This window comes from Apis cerana, linkage group LG1, assembly GCF_029169275.1.
Source record: "Apis cerana isolate GH-2021 linkage group LG1, AcerK_1.0, whole genome shotgun sequence".
Lineage (NCBI taxonomy): Eukaryota > Metazoa > Arthropoda > Insecta > Hymenoptera > Apidae > Apis > Apis cerana.
The window spans coordinates 17,940,794-17,964,200 of record NC_083852.1 but is presented as its reverse complement, the minus strand read 5'-3'; the positions used below and the strand labels follow the sequence as shown (position 1 = coordinate 17,964,200).

Here is a 23,407-nt window from a genome sequence, read left to right as displayed (position 1 = left end):
GCTTCTTTCTTTTTTATTTCAATGAATGTTTATTTCAATTCAATTTTTTTTTTTTTTATTTCAATTCGTGATAAAACTCGCGTATAAATATAATATCGCTGTTACGTTTAAACAGGCTGTGCAATTTTGGAATGGCAAGGTGTGTTTAGCGTATCGATACTAGACATTCGAGGGAGAACAACGTGCCGATTCGTTGATTCCCCAATTAACCGCGATCGATTCCGGTTTTCTGCGGGACGAAAGAAAACTTCCGGCACTACGGCCGGCACATTGTCCATTGTGAAAATGTTAAATGTAGGCCAGGAGGGCAACCGCTTATCATCGAACTAGCTACTTCCCATCGATGTGCCAGCCGCCCATTGTCCCGTCATTATTCCAGTTAATTAATTATTAGTACGCCATGACGTCGTAATTGATGTACAAGAGCAAAATCTGCGGGGTGTACAGGATGCAGGAGAGAAGGTTATAACCCATTTATAATGATCGTGTCCAGTCTATTACCATTGTCATCATCAAGGTCTCATCTAACGCTAGAATCGCAAGTGTACAATTTTCATAATAAATCGTTAATTGTTGGAAAAAATATTTAAATTTAATCGAATCGAGGCAGATATCGATGGTGAAAGCGGTGTAACGATGACTAGAAGTCCTATGGAATCGATGCTGACGAACACTTTTCACCTTGATGTTATTATCTCGTACTTGTTACGGATAATAACGAGTCCTTATAATTAATCGTTTCGTAAATTAGTTGAAACATTCGGTGGTTAAACTTCCGTTTAATTGTCCATCGATGTCACGTTATCGGAGCATTATACGAGAAACGCACGATGATGTACGATTCTTGAGCCAGCGCTCGAATTAAAACGCTTAATAGAGTGTTGCGGAATCATTCTGAATTCTGAATGAATCGTCGAGTAAACGCACGTGTCTCTATTACGTGTGTACGTATCTATTTTTTATCGCGTACAACTCACCGCCTACACAAATACACTTTGATGGGCGAACAGGATATCTTTCTCGTAGTGCCCCTCGTCCACGATTAGGGATGTACTCTCGAGGCATGCAATGATCGAAAACACATTTGTGTTCACATGTACACACACATACACACATCCACTCAATTCCTTATGTACACATAATCATCATTCTTTCACAGCCATTCCCGTCGAATTTGCTCGACTCCGTTCATTTTCATCTCGCGATCGTTTCTTATCGATCTATTATAATAAAATCGTTGTCCTAAGCGATCTATCTGCGCGTCTATCTATTTCTCGTTCTATACAACTACTTTCTGCGCTCCACCGTCTATTTATTCGTTGATACTTTACAAACTTGTTGACGACTTCAATATGAAGTCCGCGTATAATATTCGTTTCCCTGAAGTTTCTACGTACGATCTCCAATTTCACTGTACGATCACTGGCCACAAAAGCACAAAATATAAGAAACCAATTCTTCTTCTGTGTTTCTTTTTTTCTTGTCTTTCGATGATGCATGAAGATCGATCGGCGAGGAGTATTTAAAGAGGGAATTCACGAATTCTTGGAATCTTGTTTCCTCGAAAGCCGATGTTAGACGAGAGATTCGGGATTCGTCGGTAAGATAGTGGTGGCGGTGCTATTCGGTAAAAGTGCCCCGTTCTCCGTGTCTTTGGGATTTCCGTCTGGTCGTGGGCGGAAATCCTTCGAGGCCACCAGCAAGTTTTGTCGTCTCGCTTCCTTCTTCTCGCGTTCGACCTGAAAATAAACGGGCGTTATTCAATTATTATCATTAGATTAGTTTTTTTTTTGAAACTGATGACTCGCGTATCAAATGAAATTGATCGATGATTGATCAAAATTCGATTATGAAAATTCTTTTGATACATCTTCTAATATATTCTCTGATACGTGTAATGATCTTCTACGAATTACGTATTAATTTTTAGGTATAATTGGAGCAAAATCTTATCTCATCACCAACCTTGAAGAACAATCGAAGATAATGGCAAGGAAATACGACGCACTTGCCATCATCCTCCTCGGCGTCGATGTAAACGCCGCGAACGAGGATCGAGTTGCTGCAGTTGAGAAGTACGAGGAAAACGAAGCACCCGACATGAGTGATCCAGCAGGACATTTCTGGATTGTCCGGTACAAGCCACAGATCCAACACGTTCCAGATACCACGCCAAACGTTCACCGTGCCCAGGAAGCTGAGCAGCAGGAAACAATCCGCCACTATTAAACGGGCCAAGCCTTGAAGACGAGCGCACGCGTATCGCATCAATGGTTGCAGAGAAAACGTCATTGTCACTATCACATATCCGATGGCCTGCAATTGCACGCGTCAATTGTTCAAATATATATAATAAACAGAGAGAACGATTGGCAGTTGCAAATTATTCATTTTAGGCGTTCTGATTTACAGTCCAATTTGATAATATTCTTGATGAAAATGGCTCGGTTACTTTAGATGAAACAATTGCAAACGAATGTTTTTATCTTATCTTCTCATTTTCTTTTTTCCATTTTACCTTTTCTTCTCTTTTACTTTTAAGTTTTTTACTTATTGTATACGATACGTTTATCAATTTTCTATTCTATGCTTACACATTTCGTTTCTTTTAAAAATACTCTTTTTGATGTTTAGCTTTTTAATATTTTTCCTTCCCTATTTTATAATAAAAAAGTATAATTCGTTGTTTAACAGATTCTGAAGCACCTTATCTTTCCTGTGATGTATTGGATCGAGCAAAAGAGCCTGTAGATGACGTCCACGTTCCCATTAATCGGAAATTCCATTGAATCAACCGACGACAAATAGTCCATCGTTGTTTCACGGATTTGAAGCGGCATTGCGAGCGAGTGAATTGGATGACCCTCGCGCAATCATCGACTCTCTTGAGGATTTACGTTATCGCGATTACTGAACAAACCGTATCGGTTTAATTTCTCGTAAGAATTTCAAACACCTTGCGTTAATTTCACGTATATCCTTCTAAACCCTTGAAAAAGTTTTTAAATCTTGGAAGAGTTCGTTAAATGGTATCGTCGAGCAAATATTATTGTGTAAATATTATCAATGATAACGTTTAAATTAAACGTTAATCCTTCATTATCTTTGCATTTTAAGGCGATGCTTTAATCTTCATAATCTTCGTAATACAGAACATTTATCATTTTATTTAAATTACCTACTCTCAAACTTCTCGAGAAATAGTTCGATCCAGATGAATTTATCAAAATCATTCGATCGATCAAAAACGCGGATAATTCCACGTCCATGAATTTAATTTAAAATCGATAATTGGAACGGTGGCGCCGTTGATAAGCAAAATATCACGTCGAGTGGCGTCTGGAGAATGAAAATATTTGTTTATTTCTCACTTGGATTTTCCAGTTAAGAAGAGAACGATCAAAATCGAAGATTTAATTTATCGTTATCGATAAATCATAGAGGAATCGATTTAATTTTTGCACTCGAGTTATGCGAATAGTTAATATCTTCTTCGATAAGAAATTCGTAATATGAATCGTCTTGGCACGATCACCTGGTTTCTAGACAAATCTTATCGTTTGCATCGACCAGACATTCGTCGCGTCAGATCTCTTTGGAACAGGCGGCGATCTTTTTATTCTCAGCCAATCATGTCGAGGGGAAAAAAATCGCAACGACAGTCTAATGTTATTGTTGTCGCGGAGGATATGTGGCGCCAACTGAATGTATATCGTTTTGCAACCGAATAATTCCACGAGTTTGCGGATTTACTTTGCAATGTTGAAATATTTGTGTTTGCCAACGTTGTATGAGTAATTCACGATCGTTAATGGAGAAGTATAAAAAATATTCGAATGATCGACTGATGGGTGAAATATGAATGATCATCGAAAGAATGGAACAAAATTGTAAATTGCGTTTCGGAAGTTTGTTCTTTGGAGGGTAATTTTGGAAATTTCAATGAAGAATTCGATAAGAATTTTTAATGTTACTGGAAATTCCAATGGGAATTTTAATGTTTCGACGAGAAGCTTGAAATCAATCGTAATAGAAATTTAATAAAGACCTCAACACAAATTTGAAAGATTTTTCAAAAATTTTGAAGCCAATTCGCAATGATATTCGATAGAAATTTTTAAGCTAATTCAGGATGAATTTCAACGAGGATTTCGATGGGAACAGGACGAAAGGTTTAATGGGATGGAGTATAGGCCTCCGGGTGCAGATCAACGATCGTCATTATTGAAAAATTAAACAAATCCTCTCGTTGACCGCGTTCTCTCCGCAACGTATTCAGACAAGTAAACGCAGCCCGTAATAAAGTGTCTTTGCGCACACATACACACGTCAACAGTTTTGTCATGTGCCCTCGCAATCATACAATTGGCGAATATTCAATTATACAATCGGACCAACGGCGTGCCGCTCGTCGCTCTCTGCGTAGGTGGCACGTTTCAAAATGTCGTTCAACACGTGATTGTTAATGACACCCGATGACACGCGTTCGTTCGATAGGATGCTGTTTTATCGAATGTTTGGACGTGCCACCACGTTTACGCGGATTCGTTTGATCAGAGGTAAATGAACGAGAGTGATCTTTTTAAAATCAGCTGCAATTTTTGATTCGAACCGTCACTCGATAGTTTTCTTTAAAGATTTTTAGTTTTCTTTCAAGATTTTTAATTCGAAGCGAAGAATTTAGATCTTGTTTTTTTCTTTCTTTTTTTTTTTTAATGAAAAAAGGATACTTACGAGAGATCCAATAGCTGAATAATCGTGATCGTCAGGAAAAAGATAGAGATCGAATAGTATCCAAACACCTCTCCAAACGAACACAACCAAAGTACCAACCACTCCAACGCTGAAGGCACAATCCAGTAAGTACAACGACCAGTCCCTTGTGTTCTGCAATCGGACAATATAAACGATTGACAAATATCATTCGTAGATGAGGGTGTTGTTTGAAGAGACGCGGGAACTATGATAAAATGACGTGATGTTGTTGTCGATCGTGTATTGCTTATACATCGAAGATTATTTATGACGAGAAAAGAATTCGTAGTTTACCCTATGATAGGCGTTCAGATCTCGATTCAACTTTGCAAGAATGGTATGCGATGTACAATTGAAATTCAATAGCATGGGAACATTGATGAGGAATTAAATCGTTAAAAATATATGGAATTATTATTCAAAGCAAAATATTATTAATAGAAATGTTACATTTTTTTCATTGAAATTAAAATAATAATATAGCGATAAATATATTTAATATCTATAACATTTTTCTTTTATCGTTTTCATAAAAATATAATTCTTTGTAATAACTTGACTACTTCATTAACCTTTTTATTCATCTATTTGCATCACTGATAATAATTATCAGTGATAAAAGTTATAATTATCTTTAAATAAAATTCAAATTCTTTAAATTATTCAATCGCTATCTAATTTTATTTCGAACCGAACAATGAAACGATATTTCCTGATATTTGTAATCGTTTTGATTTATGAAATTCGAAAATGATTCTAATATTAACGATAAAATGAAATAAAAACAAAGATGAGATTAATTATGTTTCATATGTGTTTAATATATTTTCGTTGAATCATTAATATAACGTAATTTTTTCACGCAGATCGCTAACTCACGCTTCCCTAAATTCGCTGATTCATTAAACTTTAAATTGCTGGAGGGATGGGGACATTGCTACAATATTGCCCTGTTACGAGAACTGAAAATTGTGGAAGAAGATAGTTAAAAAGGTAATTAATTCCTATTCGAACAAAAGACTAATAAATAGAATAATTTTCAATTTAAATTTTTTAATCAAAGTGCCTACTCGAAGTTTAAAATAACATAATATACAAACAAATGAAGAAAAAATTTCCCTTTTAAAGAATATCAAATATTTTTTAACATTTGATCACAGTTTTATTAAAAGATACTAATTCAAAATATATTAAAAATAACAAAAACGAGAAATATTATCAATTAAATAATTTTCAGTTTTGATTCTTAATTCGACGCATAATTTAAACAGATTGTTTATTTGAAGAGTACGTAAGATAGTATTTTAATTCATTGCTTGTAAAGAGGATTTCGGCAACGAATTTGACAGTACAAATTGGAGGGATTTTCCGGTCGACGAACCATTTGTAAGATAAACAGTCATCCGAGTGTATCACCCGTCGCCTTTCCGCGACACCCTTCTGTCCTCGATTTTTAAGTGATGGAGAGCCAACTGCGCGGTAATTAATTCAAGATCGTTCTACTGTCTCCATTCTTTATCATCGTCTTCGATAAATCATTTCCAATCCATCAATGAGAAAAATCAAATCTCGTCACACACGAAACACTAATCGAAAAATCAAATATAAAATTATCAAACTGTTTAAATATTTATAATAAGAAGAAACATTAAAATATTTAGAATTCAAAATAATCAAACAGCTCTGATCAATTACCTAACAAAATTTGTTATAACTCCAATTCCATTCGGTGAATTTTATCCACGCTTATATTCAATGTCATTGGAAAAATGTAATTCGTATAAAATTTACAACGTATTTGATGTTTTTTTTTTTTAATTTTGCTTGAATGGAAGGAGAAAGCTTCGAGCAATGAAAATTGGTGCAATCGCAGGCCGTGCTCGTGCGTGTGCAAACTGTACGGACGCAATGCTGTTCAACTATTGGGAGAGACAGCCGGAAACTGTGCTTATACCTTGCACATCGATGCCGTGCAACGCACGGCTCTGGCTTCATTGATGCGTCAAAACACGACGCTGTCTAGCTTCTTACGTTTCCTGTTTAACGTTTACCTTTCTAGTTTTCGACGAAAAGTATCGAAATATGTGACAGTTTTTGGCCAGAGGAGTTTTAGTTTTGATTTTTTGCGTAATAAAGTATCTCTCCAATCGATTGACGTGTCGAAAATTTGTGTATGATCAAGTTTGTTACCACTTTTGATGGAAATACGAATGAAACATACTTCCAAATCGTTGATTTCGTTTATTCGATTAAAAATAGAAATTAATATTTATATTTTCGTGAGACACGAGTTGTCACGAGATTTCGCAGCCTTGTAGGTAATTTCACTCGTGTTATTGATGACCCACTATAATGTCGATGAAACGGAATGGTAAAATAGATAAAGAAGATAATGGAAGCAAAGATAGAAGGATATTATCGTTGTAGATAGAAAATTGTGGATAGAAAATTTTCCGTATATCTAAATCTCATCAACTCGCTTCGAATTCTTTTCAAATGACGATCGACACTTGATCATAATCACGACTTTCATTCGCATACTTACTAAGCGAGATGAAACGAGGAAAATTAAGACTGGAGAATCGTAAAGAACGCGAAAATAGATTTGTAGAAAGAAAAATTCGTCGATGAGAAAGCTTTACACGCTCTGTTACGCGTAACTTTTCTTCTATCGAATCCAATTCGTCAATTCGTCCCAATTTAAGAAATAACAATAATTCTTCAAGTTTTGATATCACGTTACAAAGTATTCGACGATCGATTACTTACGTTCACTCGGAACATGGTCTGCACTTCGAAGTATCCCGGACATGAATCCAAGCAAAGCGAGAACGGTGGCGCGGAAATGTTCCTCACGGCACGCATGATCGCCAATGCGAGAAGACTAACAATGGTGGTGGCGAAAACCGTGCTCGCCGTGTGTTCCGTGTACAGGTCGAGGGCCTGCCACGCGCCACGCCACGCATTTACGCAGCAAAACCCGAAAACGGCCGTGTACAACCTCGATCCGACGTAGTACGACAATCTGTGTTTGTCCGGGTGTAGAAGTTCGTTCAGAACGTTCTGGGAGACATTGAACGCGTACAACCCTATAAAACCGATCACTATCGAGGTCAAACTGCTGAGCACCGGATCCTCCGGATATACATAGACGTCGCTCAAACCCCAGGTACCTCTCCAGTAACCGACCACCGCGGGTGCGGCCACAATGGCTGAGAATACCGTGTCCAAAATCGTGAGTATCATGTAATGGAGACGACTCGATGACCGACCGCTCAGTCCGCTCGTCATTCCGGTGCCACCTCGTAACTCGACCATTCTCATCCAATCCTGATCGAGCCTAGTCGCACCGCTCATCATGCATGATTCGAGGCTGTGGTGGTACGCTCTCTTTGGTGGTGCACGCCTTCGGGCCGAGCTTTCGAACAATCCCACCGAGAGCCTCTCATTATTCGACACGAGAAACGTTGTCCTTTGGTCTTCCAATTGAGCCCTTTCAATCACGATCGTTGTCAAGTTCAATTCAAATCGTTCTCGAGTGTCTGCTCACCGACGACGTCTCCGGGGACGTTGATCAACGAGCACGAGCTCTCAAACAACCGAACGACCGATCGTCTTCGAGGATCGCGATTCCTTACCGATTAACTTTCACGTTCAATCTCACTGTCCGGAAATCCTCGTGTTGTATTCTAGCCATAACTCCGCATCCTTGCTCTTTCTTTCATTTAAGGGGCTCGATAGAGATTCGAACGATTTCGTTGCTTGCCGAGCAGCGCTCGACGATCAAGCTTTGCAGCGGATCTTCTTGAAGTAATACTGGATCGCAGTGATCATCCTATCGAAAGATCCTCTTTCGTCGATTTTACGAAACTCTGCGAGGAACGATCTTCTCGAACGACGACGGATAAACTGTTGAAACGGTACTCGTTGCTTCCACTCGACATCTTCAGTGCTCCGACAACTTTTTCATCGCACAGATCACGCGGCTGATCTACTCTCGGCAAATCCAAAAATTGTGGGGAGGAGGAGGATGATTTCGACGACTCGATTCTCGGTTCTCGACAATCCCGTGTGTCTCTCGTTCGTCCCTTCGAATTTTCGTGATTCACGCTCACTTTTCTCGAGGAACGCGAGCGCAGATCGCAATACTGTGCGCCGTGGATGATGCACCGATCCACACGGGGCGAGATACGCGAGACTGTCAACCGACAGGTCGGGCTGCGGGTGAGTACTGGCATCTGTTCAGTCACCGCTATCTTTTATCAAGTGCTAAGCAGAGACCAACACTATCGCATTATCATGAACAGCTTCGTCATACGGACCATGGCATAGAGAATAGAGTATACGGTGCTCTGCACTCTTCCCTTCCTTCCTCGATCTCTCTGACGAACCCCCACCCATGGATCGGTGAAGCTACGTGCACGCTTGATGAACAAGCGCGGGGACGAGCTTTCGACACCCACTACACACTATGCTTCTAAGAAAGTTCAAAGGCATCGCCGAGTCCACTTCCTTTTCAACCAAGTCTTCCAAATGGTAAGGATGATTGTGAAAAATGGCTACAATTATGGAGAACTAAGTAAATTAGTTCGTAAGAAATTGTAATAGTTAACGATGATGATACTTCTTTTTCAAAAGAAGTCTTTCTGATTCTCCTACGTTTCTTGAAACTCTTATGTGTAGTATTTTTCAGGGATCGTTTGATCGATGTGATCATTTCAATTTCTTCATTTGTCTGTCAAACGTATAATACATATGTGTACATATAAATGCGATAAAAATTCTCCCTATGCAATCGCGCGAACACTTCATCACTGAAATAGATTAAAGGTAGCTCGCTAAATTTTTCCTACTCGATTCCATGATTTTAAACTAGACGACACTTAAAATCGAACTCAACCAGATGAACAATGATCCTTGTTATTTCGCATATATATTTTCTGCATATATATACGCAATTCGAATAACGCTTTGTTGGAACATTTCACATACATGTTTATCCCCCGGCCAAGTATCTTGAACGGCAATTAGCGGCTGTTAGTGTCATCAGACGATATCGCGGACTGGCAGCAAGGAGGGAATTTTAATTGAACCCGAACCGGTGTGCTTTATCAGGCTGACAGTGAAGGCAGCCGCGTAAATCGTGATCGACGTTTACGCGACAATCAGCCGCTAATTAACAAATCTGGAACCCGGCGTTAACTGATAAGAAACAAGATAGTGGCACGTAGGAGAAGAGGCCTATGGGTGACCTGAACCACCTTGAAGCCCAATTTTTCTGAGTGGCGTTTCCTGTCCAACAGTTTCATCGGGCTTTTGTCGTGCCAAACGCGTCGCTAATCGCCACCTTTTTGTACGTCAATCAAGCTTGGATTACGACGATCTTCTCACCTTGACCTGCCATTCTTTCTTTCTTTCTTTCTTTCTTTTTTTTCATTATTTAGCCTTTTATTGAACGCGAGAAAAAAATTTGCTCCTCGAATCCTTGATTGATAATTTTCTACGCGTTTCGTCCGCCATTGTGTGATTCGGTGATCATGTATTAAGGATACTTTATATTTTTAACTTTTTGAGTGATTATTAATGATTAGTATATAAATTATAGGTGCAATTTTATCTTGCGCGTCTGGTCTATATTATAATTTACACATAATAAATTCGAGATGTTAATCAATGATACCGAGATGCGCTATATTTTTGGATACTCTAAAATGATTATCTCTGTGATTAGTATCTTTTATATTTTCTGTTCTTTACAAACATATTAGCGTAAAGCAAGGACGTATCGATAAGTACGTGATGATGCCAATTCAAGATTTAATTTAGCGAGACTAAAAAGAAAAATAGTTTTTATTTGTTCGTTTATTATTGTATTTATAAATATTGATTGAGATAGGTAACATTAAGAAATATTTTCTAAATTCTTGAGAAAAATGTATTCGTTTGATTTAAATTGAAATTGTACATCAATATATCATGTTCCTTAGAAAAGTGCACAAATGTATGCATGTATGTGCACTAAGAACGCTTCATAAACATTTATTTCATAAGAAATGTGTAAATAGAAAGAAAATTAGATGATAAAAATTAGATGATTATATTAAAATTATTAATTTATGCATCTTTTATTTTCATAATGCATTCATAATGTATATAAGAAGCAATTATTAAAAAAAAAAAAAATGAAAAAAATATTTTTATTTTATCATAAAAAAATGAATTATTGTTCTCTACTTTTAATCATCTTATATATTTATATTTTGAAACTAAAAAAGATTAAGACTAAGATTAGTCGTTATATAATATACTTCAAAAACTTCATTTTTTAAACTTTTGACTTTTAAATTTTTTTTCAATTTTATTCTTTCTTTCATTTTCTATTTTTTAATAAATAATGTTTATTTATATTTACGCTTAAAAATATTATGTTTTAATGTCAAACATAATTTTGTTAAGATTGGAGAAAATTAATCGATAATTATATAATTTGTAATAACTCATGCCTATAATTTTGTCGCAATTATCAACTTAAATTTCCAACTCATAAATCCTGCAAACTCGTAAATCTCGTGATACTTGCAATGGTTTCGTTCAATGCACGATTTCCATGATTCACAGGCATCAATGAATAAATAACGTTTCAGATAATTGAAATAAGTCTGGTAATTATTTTCTTTTACTATATTAAAAGGTTGGATGTGCTATAAATAGTTTTTTTTTCATAGTAATTGAACTTCAATGAATAATTTGTTTTCGTATTTTTTGATTCTATCTTTAGAATTTTTATATTTAATCAATAGATAATACAATTAATCAAAATTGTTGATCATTGCTCCTAAAATAATCGAATCGTAATATCTTTTGTGAAAGTGATAAAAACACTTGTCTTATTTATATTTTTATGAATTTTTAAAAATAGTTCTTCAAACTTTATCATACAGGTATATTTCCAATGAAAATTCGATTCTAGGAATTGATTTTAAAGATTATTTTAAATGATATAATATACGCATAGGTGATACGTTATTAATTTTATTCAGTTATTTGGCTAATTGATAAAACTTCTTCTCGAGGGGGATTATATGTATAAATAGAATGTCTTGCAGTGATAAACATTTACTTTCCTCGCAGACTCTTACATTTAATGTTCGCGATATCAAATAGAAATGAAAATATTTTCTAATATTTCGGGTATTTCCTACATATGTTGATCCAAATTCATTTTTATTCCATAATTCTTATTATTCTTATTTTTATAATTTCTATATATTTCTTTTTCATATTTTTCAAAATTACCAAATTATTAAATGAATTTTATATAATATAAATTTATTTTTTAATTTGATAATTCAATATATCTTACCTAAATCTAATTGAAATCATGAAAATAGCTATAATTTTTAATTTCTTTTAAAGATTATTAAACTCTGTATTAATAATCTTTATCGTAAATACATTAGAATTAACTTACCAATTTATATCTTGTTGGAAAATAAAAAACGAAGATGAGTTTGTCCACTACAATTATCAATGGAGGTGCAAGAATATTTCGAAAGGATCGTAAAATCATCAAGCTTATCATTACGAGTGTAATAACAACTACAATTAACCTGAAAATTGATAAAAAAAAACAGAAAATTAGTAAAAAAAATTTTTTTAAAGTGCAAAAACTGTTAATAAGGATTAGTATAATCAAAAATTTAAAATAGAAATAATCATACTTTACACGTTCAATTAATGATGGCTAAATAAAACAAAATAAAGTACTATCATTAATATTTTGACATCAATTGAAAACAATTCTTTTTAACACTATATTTTTACATACTTGACACGAAACGAGACGCCCACTATCTCGAATGACAGTGCTTCCATATATATATATATTCCTTTAAAATATAAATAAATTATCGTATTCTGTTTGTATAAATAAATAAAATGTAGAAAAATTTGTTGAAATAATCTATTATATTATATTTTATTTAATATGTTATTTGTTTTTAAATAATTAAATGATTCCCAAAGGATATCCATTAGTACAATTCGAAATGTAATTAAATAGGTGTGCCGTCTCAAAAAAACAAATATTTTTTATTTTTTTTTTAAATTATACAATTATATTAAATTATATAAATTTAATTATTATTATATTATTATTAAATTACATGAAGTCAATTTTTTTACATAAGTAATAAATTTTGAAATTTTAATAAAAAATATGATTAAAAAAAAATTGGGAATCATTGAATTAAAAGATTAATCTATAGAATATAATTTTTCAATTAGTTTGAAAAAAGTGCAAGTAATCTTACCAAATATGATCCAAGAAGAAGTAGTCGAAAATAGCCCAGGAGCCTTTCCAGTGCATATTGCAAGCAATTCCAAAGATATATGTATACAGAATTTGCAAGCTCTTGCAATAGATCTTGCTCAGCCAGGTTTTCTTTTTCCATATTTTAATGATATAAGTGTGTAGGAAATTTTTCATAATCGCAAAATTTACGTGCACCAGAAGACCCATAAAAAATATGAACAATTCAGGAAACCTTGGGACGATGGATAATTTAATCTAGTTTCTTTGTCTATCTAGTATTTTGTCATAAATTTTCTTTAAAGTTAAGTTAAAATACTTCGTTTTAATCGAATTCTCTGACAATCGATAATTTTTTTATTTATTAAAATAATTTAAATAATTCAAATTGTGAATCATTTTAATTGAAAAGCTGTTAAACATTCCATTTTTATTTATGGACTTTGCATATCTTTTATCACTGTACAAGGTTAATATTCTAGACAAACGTCTAGACAAACTTAAACTTACTTATCTTTATAAATGTCCATCAACGACCATGTTCCTTTCCAAAAGCCGATGATCATCGGAGTAATAAAATTAAGCGACAGAAAAACGTCGATCCCTGATAAAATTCGTTTCTTTTTCTTCAATTTTCGATTGACAAAATCGATCTGATCAAGAAATTTAATCAAAAAGCAAGATAAAATATTCATCACGAATCGCGTTTAGTAGGTAAAATATAAAAAAGAATTACCTTAGAGACTCTCTTTACTCGATCGTCTTCGTTTACTTTCGATTCTTTCAATTTTTGCAACTCCTTTTCTTCGTTCTTCTCATGCATATCACTAATATTCGAATCACTTTGTTCAATATCTTTCGATTGTAGATCGATTCTCAGTGAAAGAAAAACATCCTTTTTTGCCTGGTATAATTTTTTAAAATGTTCCTTAACAATGTTCTCATCAAAAGACACCTTCGAAACTTCCGACTCGGCATAATCGCCTCTTTTGAACACTTCAGAAATGTCATTCAAACTCTTTACCTTTCTCGCGCTCAAATTTAACATTTTCAAAAATTAAAGATATCGAGACTTATGTGACACGACGATCAGACGCTTCGTATCCGTTTAATATTAGCGATAAGCGAAACACTTTAAAGTAAACTTCCATCGTCGTTGCAATGTGAATAATACGTCTGCGCAAAATCCGCATTTAGTGTATTTTTCTCATTCGTACCTAATAGCATTTGAATCAATTGGGGATAAACTTCATTAGGGATAGTCTGATCGTGAGACAGACATATGCGAATAGATAGAATTATTTTTAGTTTGATCGCCATGTGCTGTAACATACATAAGGAAGTATATATACACGAATAAGTTACTAAATTTTGTCAATTATCAATAGAAATAAAGAAGGATAAAGGACTGAAATGAATATTTTTACAAGATATATGAATTTTCTTTATTTATTTTATTTTTTATATATTATTTGCAAACTTGAAGAATATTTTCTTCGTTTATGTATTCAATCGTTCGATGTATCCAATCTTTTAATTGGTTGGATTTACATTATATTCTTATATTTAGAGTATCTATTTTTTAATATTTTTCTTTTACAGATAAACAAAGTGTCATTCACTTTGATTATAAGTGAGACAATTATACAGGAGACGATCAATGAGATTAAAATCTATTTCTGAACGTAATTTCATAAACAGATGGTTTACACTTTGGTAATAAAATCAATAAAAGCATTATTACAACTCTTTCTTCATTCATTAATTATTATTAATCCAGATGATTAATAAATATAATATAAATATAAATAATCTTAAATCTGAACGTTTCTAATTAACTATTCAAACGGAAAAGTTGCGAATTTTTTAAAAACTTGGCCATCTTGAAAAATCTTGAGAAATCTTGAAAAGTCCAGAATCGAGAAAGAAAAAGATTTAGTTGAAATTGTAATACTTCGCTTACTTATTATTGAAAAAGAAAAATTCCTCGCGATATAATTCATGTTGGAGCAGACGAATTTTTACAATGTCGAATATTTTATTAGAATCTTGTTATTAGAATTTATTATTTGGTATTTGGGAGAGAAAAATTGGTAAAAAGTTACAAAATGACAACATTTTTATGGCGGTATAAACGGCGTCATGAGTATAATGAACTTGAAAGAATAGTTAATGCAAAGTATCAACAAGGAGTTTATAAGTGATGTACATACTTCATTTATACATTTTTTAATGGCGCTTCCTCAGATGTCACTGATAAAGTTAATCGTGGCGCCCGTCAAGACACGTGCTTTGTTTCGATAAATATAAAAGATAAGATGTTAATTGTAGAAATGCATTACAAGCTGCATTGAAATATGCATGGAAAAGCACGTGCATTTGTTCTATTTATGTTAGATTTGTCAGTGTTTCAAGGTGATGCAGGTGATAATATAATCGGAGTGTTGATAAATGCATATTATAAAATGATATTAATAACTCTTAAATATTTTTCTCTTTTTTCGCGAAGAAGAAATTAAATTTGTGAGACGAAATTAAAATATTGATTATTTTGTTTTCTTTTTTCTTCCTTGAATTTATATTGATGATGAAGAATAAACGTTCAATATTTACAGTGTCTTCATCTGTGGACAATGGAATCACTGAGGTATTGGCAGAGATTTCTTTATAATCACTTACGATGTTTTCGATTTGACAGATTTCTAATTGATGTTGATTTTATGTATCCGTCTTGCGAGTTGTGTACGATTGTCACGGTAAGTAAAGATTTTATTTTCTGATGGTATAATTAAAAACTCTTTCTTATTCTTGAACTTTTGTTTTTTTCTTTTTATATCTAAAAAATTAAAAAAATTAAAAATTAGATGAATGAATGGAAGAAGAATGGTTTGCCCTATAAGAAAAATAAAAATTGCATAGGTTTCAATTTATTGTAATTACATTACATCGATAGATGTACACCGCCTTCGAAAAGCTCTGTCCTTATAAAAATACATAACAAAGCTCGGTCGCGTAGCAAGCAAGATATCGATAAATTAGGAAGCGAAACTAGCGGGCCGTTAAATACAGTCGTTCTCTTATTTTGTACCTCGAATATAAACTCGTGATCCTTTTGTGCGTATCCAAAAGTGTGTCGTTCTCGTTTTTCAAAAAAAGAAAGGGATAAAAATAATAAAAAAAAAAAAAGAAAAAAAGCACCTCGTTAGGTGTGTCGTCGGTAACTTCGTTCATTATGCGACTTCGATTATTATGCGATACTATCTGTGTTTTTTCGTCTTTTTTCTGTATTCTCTCCATCCTCGTTTCTTCGTTTTTTTTTCATTCTTCGTTTCTCTCTTAAGGAATAGAAAAAACAATGGAAATAAGAAACAATTCATTTACCATTTCTCGATGATAATATTTTATAATCGTATTATAATATTAATTATTATGTTTCTCTCTATCGTTTCGAACTAGCACCAATGACTATCGCGTTAAGCGATCACGTTGAAGTAATCGGTCAGTGGACGTTTCGTTCTCGATTTCATAATCGAACCGCTCTTTCCCTACTCTCCCTCGAGTTATAAACGCAACGTATAAAAAATAAAGTCGAACAAGTATGTATATATTTATTTTCTTCGTTACGTACTAACGTAAAAGTCACGGATACTCCCTGAAATATTCTACGGTACGTACACATTAATTATGCCGTCTTCCTTTGATCGTTCCGCGGTTATTTTCTGTATGCACACAATACAAGCGATTCGTTATATTCGTTAATAATCGTAAATATAATTTAATCGTCAACATTATTTTCTCGCGCATTCCATGTGACATTAATCCATTTCTCTCTCGTCCACACGCGCTCTCACATACACTCGCGCATTCGTTCGTTTTTTTCTTTTTTCTTTTTTTTTAGAGACAAACGAAAAAAAAAACTGGAGGGAGGGAGGAAAACTAATCAATTGTCAACGAAACGATATCTACAATACGTATCGTATAAATACAAACGCGGTAATGTTACATGGAATGTCGGGCTAAATGATCGAAAATCGGAAACGGATCCATCGAGTACCCAAAGGGTCGTACGTCCTCGTGGATCTCTTTTTCTTTTTCTGTTCTCTGTCGTATAATCGTTTGTAATTTTCGACTCTTCGTGGTATTCGGGGACAAGGGAAAAATATTATGCAAATATTGCACCAAGATCACAATAATTATACAGAACGTAAGTAAACGGATGCTATGGGTCGTAACAATGACGATCGTTTTTGGTCCGTAACGCGTGTTCTACGCACAAGTACAAACAATTATCACACGTGTAAAATCGTCGTCTGTAAAAGGAACGTGTCTTTCACCATTTTCTTACCAATATATTCTTCCCCCATCGAGACAGTGGAACACGTTTTACTACTTGTTTCTACCCACGTTGCTCGACTGCCTCGATGGAGAGATTCTGATCGATGAAAGAATTTGTAAAAAAAAAAAAAAACAGATCTTTTCTCATTCATCGATCGCTCGATACCATCGACGGATCGCCATACGACAGACTAGTTAAGTAGGTACGCAGATCGTGCGTGATCTCGCGCTTCCGCTTCCCGCGACTCCTCTGGATGTTACGATTGTAAGTTCGTCTGGGTCCGGCGAAGTCGGCGCGCCCGAGATTAAGCTTCTTTATCGTTAGATCGGCGGTGGCCCGTTCGGATACACGACCATTGGCGTGAAGCTTCTGGCGAGGTTGTTCGACAGCATGCAGCTGTAATCTTCTTCGGCGGAAGGAACCAGAGAGGCGACGCCGAGGAATAGAAGCATCAACGCCTGAATCGGCAGGGAAACGCGTAACACGCGACCCAGGAAACGGTATCCCCGAGACAATACCGTACGCTCGCCATCGTCACCACTGAAACAGGCGCGTAAATTTCGCATTCGCTAAGATATTTCTTTCATAGAATTGTTGGAAAATTATTAGAGTTAAAAAATAGAAAAATCTTAACACGTTCACGGAGTTAAAGTTAAAAAGATCATAGTTTATTGATGGTAAAAATCATAGTTAAAAAACAAAATTCTTTCTACGAAAAAATAGCCGATATTTTTATATTCGTTAGACGAGAACGTGTTAAAATGATCTGGATCTGTATCTATTCAGGAATCTGCCTGAGCTAATTTTCCAAGCTTTTCGTTTTATATCGAGAATTATATTTCTCCATTATTAATAATCGTATTTATTGGATTTTATTTATAAAAAATTGGCTTGGAAATATGTTGGAAAACGTAGCTCGGAACTTAAAACGGAAAATGAAGAAAACATACTGTGTGCCAGGTGCGTCGTGGGGCTGAACGGTTCCAGAGGCAGCTTCGTCGAGCAACTACAATACAATAAAAGAGAAAACACAAACGATAAGGTACTGTGCGTGTGAATACTACTATTACAAGGCACGAAATAATAAAATTTTAATTTATAATATAAATTAAATTATTTATATTTATATTATATACGTATTCATACGTATATAATACGATTGTAGAGTACAATTATTTACGAAAGATTAAAAATATATATCCGTATTTAATTAAATATGAAAGACGTAGGCAGCATAAAAAACAATTTTAAACGGTTATGTCATTCCGCATTCGATATTCGTTGAATTTTTATTATAGTTCGTGCCTCGTGTTTCAAATATCGATTAACGTGATCCTACGATGTATGTGCAATATAAATCTATACCGGAGCTAAGATTAAAGAAGCGAGAACTAGCGAATAGCTTCAGATACTGACTAACGTTACCTGAAAATATTCTGAAGAAGCTAGCGAGTCTTTACGGAAATAAAACAACGAAGATTTTCTTTAATGAAACTTTGCTTCGTTTCGAGTATTCCAACGAGAAAAAGTGGCGAATAGGATAGAACGAAGCTTACATCGTGTGAAAGGGAAGCGAGAGAAGAGGTAGTGGCTGCGAGTCCAACGTCTCGAGGGTCCATCCCTAGGGCTGCTCCTAGTTTTAAAGCGTATATTCCGGTTAACCGTCGAAGGGACTGCAATCTGAGACGAAGTTCCTGTAGGCGTGCTCTGGTTTCGCCTTTCTCGTCCAATAATTGGTTGGCTGACTCTTGAAGCGACAGAACTCGAGGCTCGCATCGCTCCAAATCACTTCTCAATTCCCTGAAAGGAAATATTTTTTTAATGATAAATATTTCTTCTAATACCATGTGCTGGCTATATATTGCCGAATAATTTTATTTATTTGTATAATTATTTGATAGTTAATATTAAAAAAAAAATTGAGGGTTGAAAAGTTATCGTAAAAAACACAGACTAGACACGAAAAATACGATTTATTTCTTTGACATCCCAAAGACATACCTGAATTTATTGTACTTTGCAGTCATAATTTCCGGCGACTCGGTCAGATCGACCGGTTCGCTGGCTCGTATACTGACTTCAGTTTTCTCCAACCAGGTAACCAATTCCTCTATGATACGATGGAATTGCTCGTTCGACATTAGTGCAGTCTGCAATTGTTCCTGCCAATGTGCAGCTACTTTGCAAACTTTCACCCATCTCGTATTCGCAACGGCTAATCTGTCTCTGAGCTGCGTTGCTCGAAGCAATTCCTCCGTGTGATCGGCTAAATGCGCGCCAACAGTGTTCAGACTGGCAAGAATACTTTCGTGACAATCTAAATCGAGCACAAATTCTCTGTGATCCTGTATCACATCCTCCAATTGTTCGATGTTGCCAGGTGGCGAATGTTGCGCGCTTTGGGTGCCTTCAGCGAATTCCAGCCATTTTTCCAACCTCCAAAGATCGTTCTCCAGTTGGGCCCAGTTACGACGCGAACATAGGGGACAGGTTAATCTACCATTGTCGCTGTAAATAATAAGATTTCACGTTTTTTACGAAATTCTTTTTAACTTATATATTTGAATAATATGCTGAGATAGAGATACAGTTCGCTACGGGGAAAGCAGGTATGAAATAAGCGAGAATCGTTAACGAATGTTAATGAGAAATTGTTAGTGTGTAAAAGGAACACTCACTGATCGCAAGGAGAGGTGTAAACGTCGGAGTTAGGTGACCTGCGCGCGAAAAATTTCTAATTTTAATATGGACTTAATGATTTTTTTCAAACAGATACATACAACGTGTAATAATGTTAGAGGATTAATTGTTCTCGTTTTATATAAAGAAGATTTTACCTGAGTTCTCTAATTTGTTGTTCTCGCGTTCTCGCCAATATAAGAAGATTTTCGTATCTTTCCGTTAACGCAGCCACCTCGTTAGCCTTAGCGGCTTGCGCGCTCAATTTTCCATCTTCTATGAGCAAACTGTGCAAATGACGAACCAACTCGATCGACGATTGACAGCTTCCGATTAATTTACTCTGTCGAATAAAAAATAAATTTACAAAAATTTGTATAGAGAATTTAAGTTTTGTCTTTCTAGATTCACAAGAAAAAAATGAATATCAAATATTGTTTTGTATATTTAAACTTACGATATTTTTAGCAATCGAATTTAATCCAGGTCCAGCAACAGGATCCGGAGCGATTGCTAATTGCAACGTATCCAATGCATCGTTGCACTCGACCAGAGCAGCTTCCAATTCCATCAGGTATGCGTCGCTAGAAGTCATTCGTAATAATCTAGGCAACGTATCCACTTGAACCGCACTGTCCTGTTCGAATTTCAACGTTTCCACTTGCACAGCCTCGTCGACTTCAGACTTTTCCTGTCCCTCTATTTCCGCTCTTAACGATGCCACTCTCTTCTTAATGTCCTTCCATAACAGTTGATACTCGTCCACCAGTTCTTGGATATTCGCCACGTCATCCGGATGACATTCTTGCATAACTTTAAGCGCCAATTCATCCGCTTTCTGCAACGTGATGTTCTGAGTGCGAAGTTCTTCCTCGATTTCGTTCAATTGCTGCAGCCTACGACGAATCGACGCTTTCTGTTCCGGCGTGGCCAGATGTTGCGTTCTGGTCAATCGAACGTCGACTTGCGTCAGTCCAACGACCGCTGCGCCGTGCACAGTGATAAAATCTCGATAATTCTTCTGCCCTTTCTGGAGAGCCAATAAAACGGCATTTGCTCGAGGCTTGAACGTTTGCCATTTATCGATAAGCCGTCTGGTTTCGCTGATAAGCGATTTCAGGTTATCTGGTTCCAAACCCGTTCTAGCTAAACGTCCAAAGTTTTGCTCGATTATCTTGATCACCGGTTCGTGCGCCTCTACGTCCTCGGATATACTTCTCGCTTTCTCGATAGCCTTCTTAGACTCGTCCTTCGAAACTTCGTCCAAGTTGTTCTCCAATTCCGCGAGAGCTTTGTCCGTTTCCGCGAGCCAACCTTCCTGCTCCAACCTGATCTTCTCCAATTCCTGCAGAATTTTCCACGCAAGAATGATATTCCCCTTTCTTTCCGCCGATTTCACGCAGGTGGTCGTCCACCTACGCTCCAAACCTTCCATCCCGCTTTTAATCGCGTTGTTGAAAGAGGTTTTCCACGCATCACAGTCATTCAACAGAATCTCGCAGAGATTCAATACCTCGCCGATATTTCCGCTTTCCGCTTCGATCGTTTTCTGAAGATGTTCGTGATCGTCTAGCTTCTTATCGATGCAACTCTGCTCGATCGCCTCGACCACGAACGTTTCCGACAATTGACTTTCAACGCTGGCCAGCCAGCTCCTCAACTCGTTTATCCTCTTCTCCAACGTGCTCATCGTCCTCATCAAATCCATCAATTTACTAGCTCTCGCTTTTCCCATGGCCACCAATCGATCCCACCTCTCATTTAACTCGTCCAGGGATCGTTGCAACCTTTCGCTCTCTTCTTCCTCCGCTACTTCTACCAAATCTTGTCCAGTGTTCTGTATCCACAATAATTCTCGCTGTTTCAACGCGATATCCGATTGTATCTCGCATTCCAATTTTTTAAGAGTTTCCTCGGGCTCGTTTGGCGAATCACAATCCTGGATTCTGATCTCAGTTTCTCCTATCCACGCGAGTAACCTGGCTAATCTATCCCTCCACCGATCGTACAGACCACAACGCTCCTCCAATCTACATATCAGCAACGCTGCCTGATGTTCCAGATCCTCGTGCTGCAGCCGGAAAAGCGCCCGCTGTTCGTTCAACGATTTTATATCGGTCGGACTGAGATCCTCTCTCAATTGTTGTATCATCACGCCTAAGGATTCTAAATCCACGCTCATCGAGGATAATCTATTCTGCATCTGGTGTACAGATTCCAATTGCTGTTTCGTCCTCGTCAAACTAGCAGGACTCGAGTGAAACGCTGTACTGAAAGCTTGACCGATCTCCGTGAACGAACTATTAATTTCCTTCGCCTTTTCCTCGTACTCCTTGTATCGTTTCTGTATCCTCGGGATGTGATCCCTCCACATCTCCAGGCTGGAGCTCAGATTGTTGATTCTTTGTACGCTGGCTGCGTGATCCCTGTGAATGGTCACGGCTAATGCCTCATCGCATTTGACTAGCAGTGTCTCCTGTTGCCTCTGCAGAGATTCCAATTGGGCTTCGCCTTCGGGTATCTTCTCCAGCAACGACTCTATCCTCTGGAGAATTTCGTCCAACCTCTGTATTTGGATGAATCTGAAGCGTAACTGGCTTCGTTCTCTTTCGATTTCCTTCAGCCAGTACAAGAGTTTACTCTGATCCAATTTGTACCGATCCCACGCAGCCAATCTGTCGCGTACAGCCGCGTGCCTCTCCATTATTTTAGCCAGAGTTTCGTTGTGCTGGTTCGTCAGAATGTTGAACTGCTCGGTTTTCGATAGATTACTTCCCTCTTCCGCTCGAACCGTGAGAATGAGATTCTGTTGATCGGTCAGGAGATTCTGATGAACCTCGCAGAGGTTCCTGTGTTCCGACAAACCGTTATAGTCGCCGGGAACATCGTTGGACAGGAAATCTTGTACATAGAACAAGTACTCCTGCCAAAGTTTCAAGGCAGTGGCACCATCTTGCGTTTTGACTAGAAGAGCCGACAACCGGTGATACTGTTGGAAGGTTTCTCTGAAGACCTTCTGCCACAGTTTCAACACTTCGACAACCGACGGTTCTTGCGTCGTTACCTCCAGGCTGCGTTCCTTGATTGATTGTAGCTGCGGTTCTGTGCAGGTGAGCGCAAGAAGATGGTTGCGGAGGAGTTCCAGTTGTTCCTTCGACTCGCCTTGACCCACCGCGGTGAGGCTCTGGAGAAAGAGAAGAGATCTTGTAAAATAAGTTCGATGAACAACGGAGAACTCTTCATTTCTTCAGATCGATTAATTTATTTTCGATGAAGGATAAATAATAACGAAGCAAAATTAAAACGTAGTTTAATTCTTCATTTTC

At 36.4% G+C, this 23,407-nt stretch overlaps 2 protein-coding genes across 2 annotated transcripts in view; both read right to left on the bottom strand.

Moving 5' to 3' along the window:
* Positions 1-5: 5 nt before the first annotated feature.
* On the bottom strand, positions 6-14,204 carry LOC107994020 (uncharacterized). Its single transcript, XM_062085849.1, has 12 exons — positions 13,803-14,204; positions 13,577-13,719; positions 13,068-13,301; positions 12,584-12,644; positions 12,477-12,499; positions 12,227-12,365; positions 9,415-9,490; positions 9,219-9,314; positions 7,525-8,300; positions 4,735-4,887; positions 1,966-2,316; positions 6-1,739 (listed from the first exon to the last, which is right to left on the bottom strand). The coding sequence occupies exons 1-12, from the start codon at positions 14,112-14,114 to the stop codon at positions 1,575-1,577; spliced, it is 2,529 nt and encodes an 842-aa protein (XP_061941833.1). The 5' UTR covers positions 14,115-14,204; the 3' UTR covers positions 6-1,574.
* A 1,773-nt stretch (positions 14,205-15,977) lies between these two features.
* The window catches only part of LOC133667817 (muscle-specific protein 300 kDa-like), a 29,323-nt gene continuing 21,893 nt past the window's right edge, over positions 15,978-23,407 (bottom strand). The window contains exons 8-14 of the mRNA XM_062087260.1: positions 20,539-23,265; positions 20,240-20,424; positions 20,081-20,119; positions 19,404-19,910; positions 18,959-19,202; positions 18,353-18,408; positions 15,978-17,942 (exon numbers count right to left, since the gene is read on the bottom strand). Of these exons, the coding sequence (XP_061943244.1) occupies positions 17,723-17,942; positions 18,353-18,408; positions 18,959-19,202; positions 19,404-19,910; positions 20,081-20,119; positions 20,240-20,424; positions 20,539-23,265 (3,978 nt within the window). The 3' untranslated portion in view covers positions 15,978-17,722. The remainder of the gene's footprint in view (positions 17,943-18,352; positions 18,409-18,958; positions 19,203-19,403; positions 19,911-20,080; positions 20,120-20,239; positions 20,425-20,538; positions 23,266-23,407) is intronic.

What these genes read in the sequence shown, in the direction of transcription:
- LOC107994020 (XM_062085849.1), bottom strand. Translation starts at nt 14,114, where the DNA reads ATGTTAAATTTGAGCGCGAGAAAGGTAAAGAGTTTGAATGACATTTCT. An exon ending in TTCTTCTTGGATCATATTTG is followed by an intron (nt 12,645 to 13,067) that starts GTAAGATTACTT and finishes TATATTTTAAAG; the next exon opens with GAATATATATATATATGGAA. An exon ending in TCTTAGAAGCATAGTGTGTA is followed by an intron (nt 8,301 to 9,218) that starts GTGGGTGTCGAA and finishes GTCGTCGGTGAG; the next exon opens with CAGACACTCGAGAACGATTT.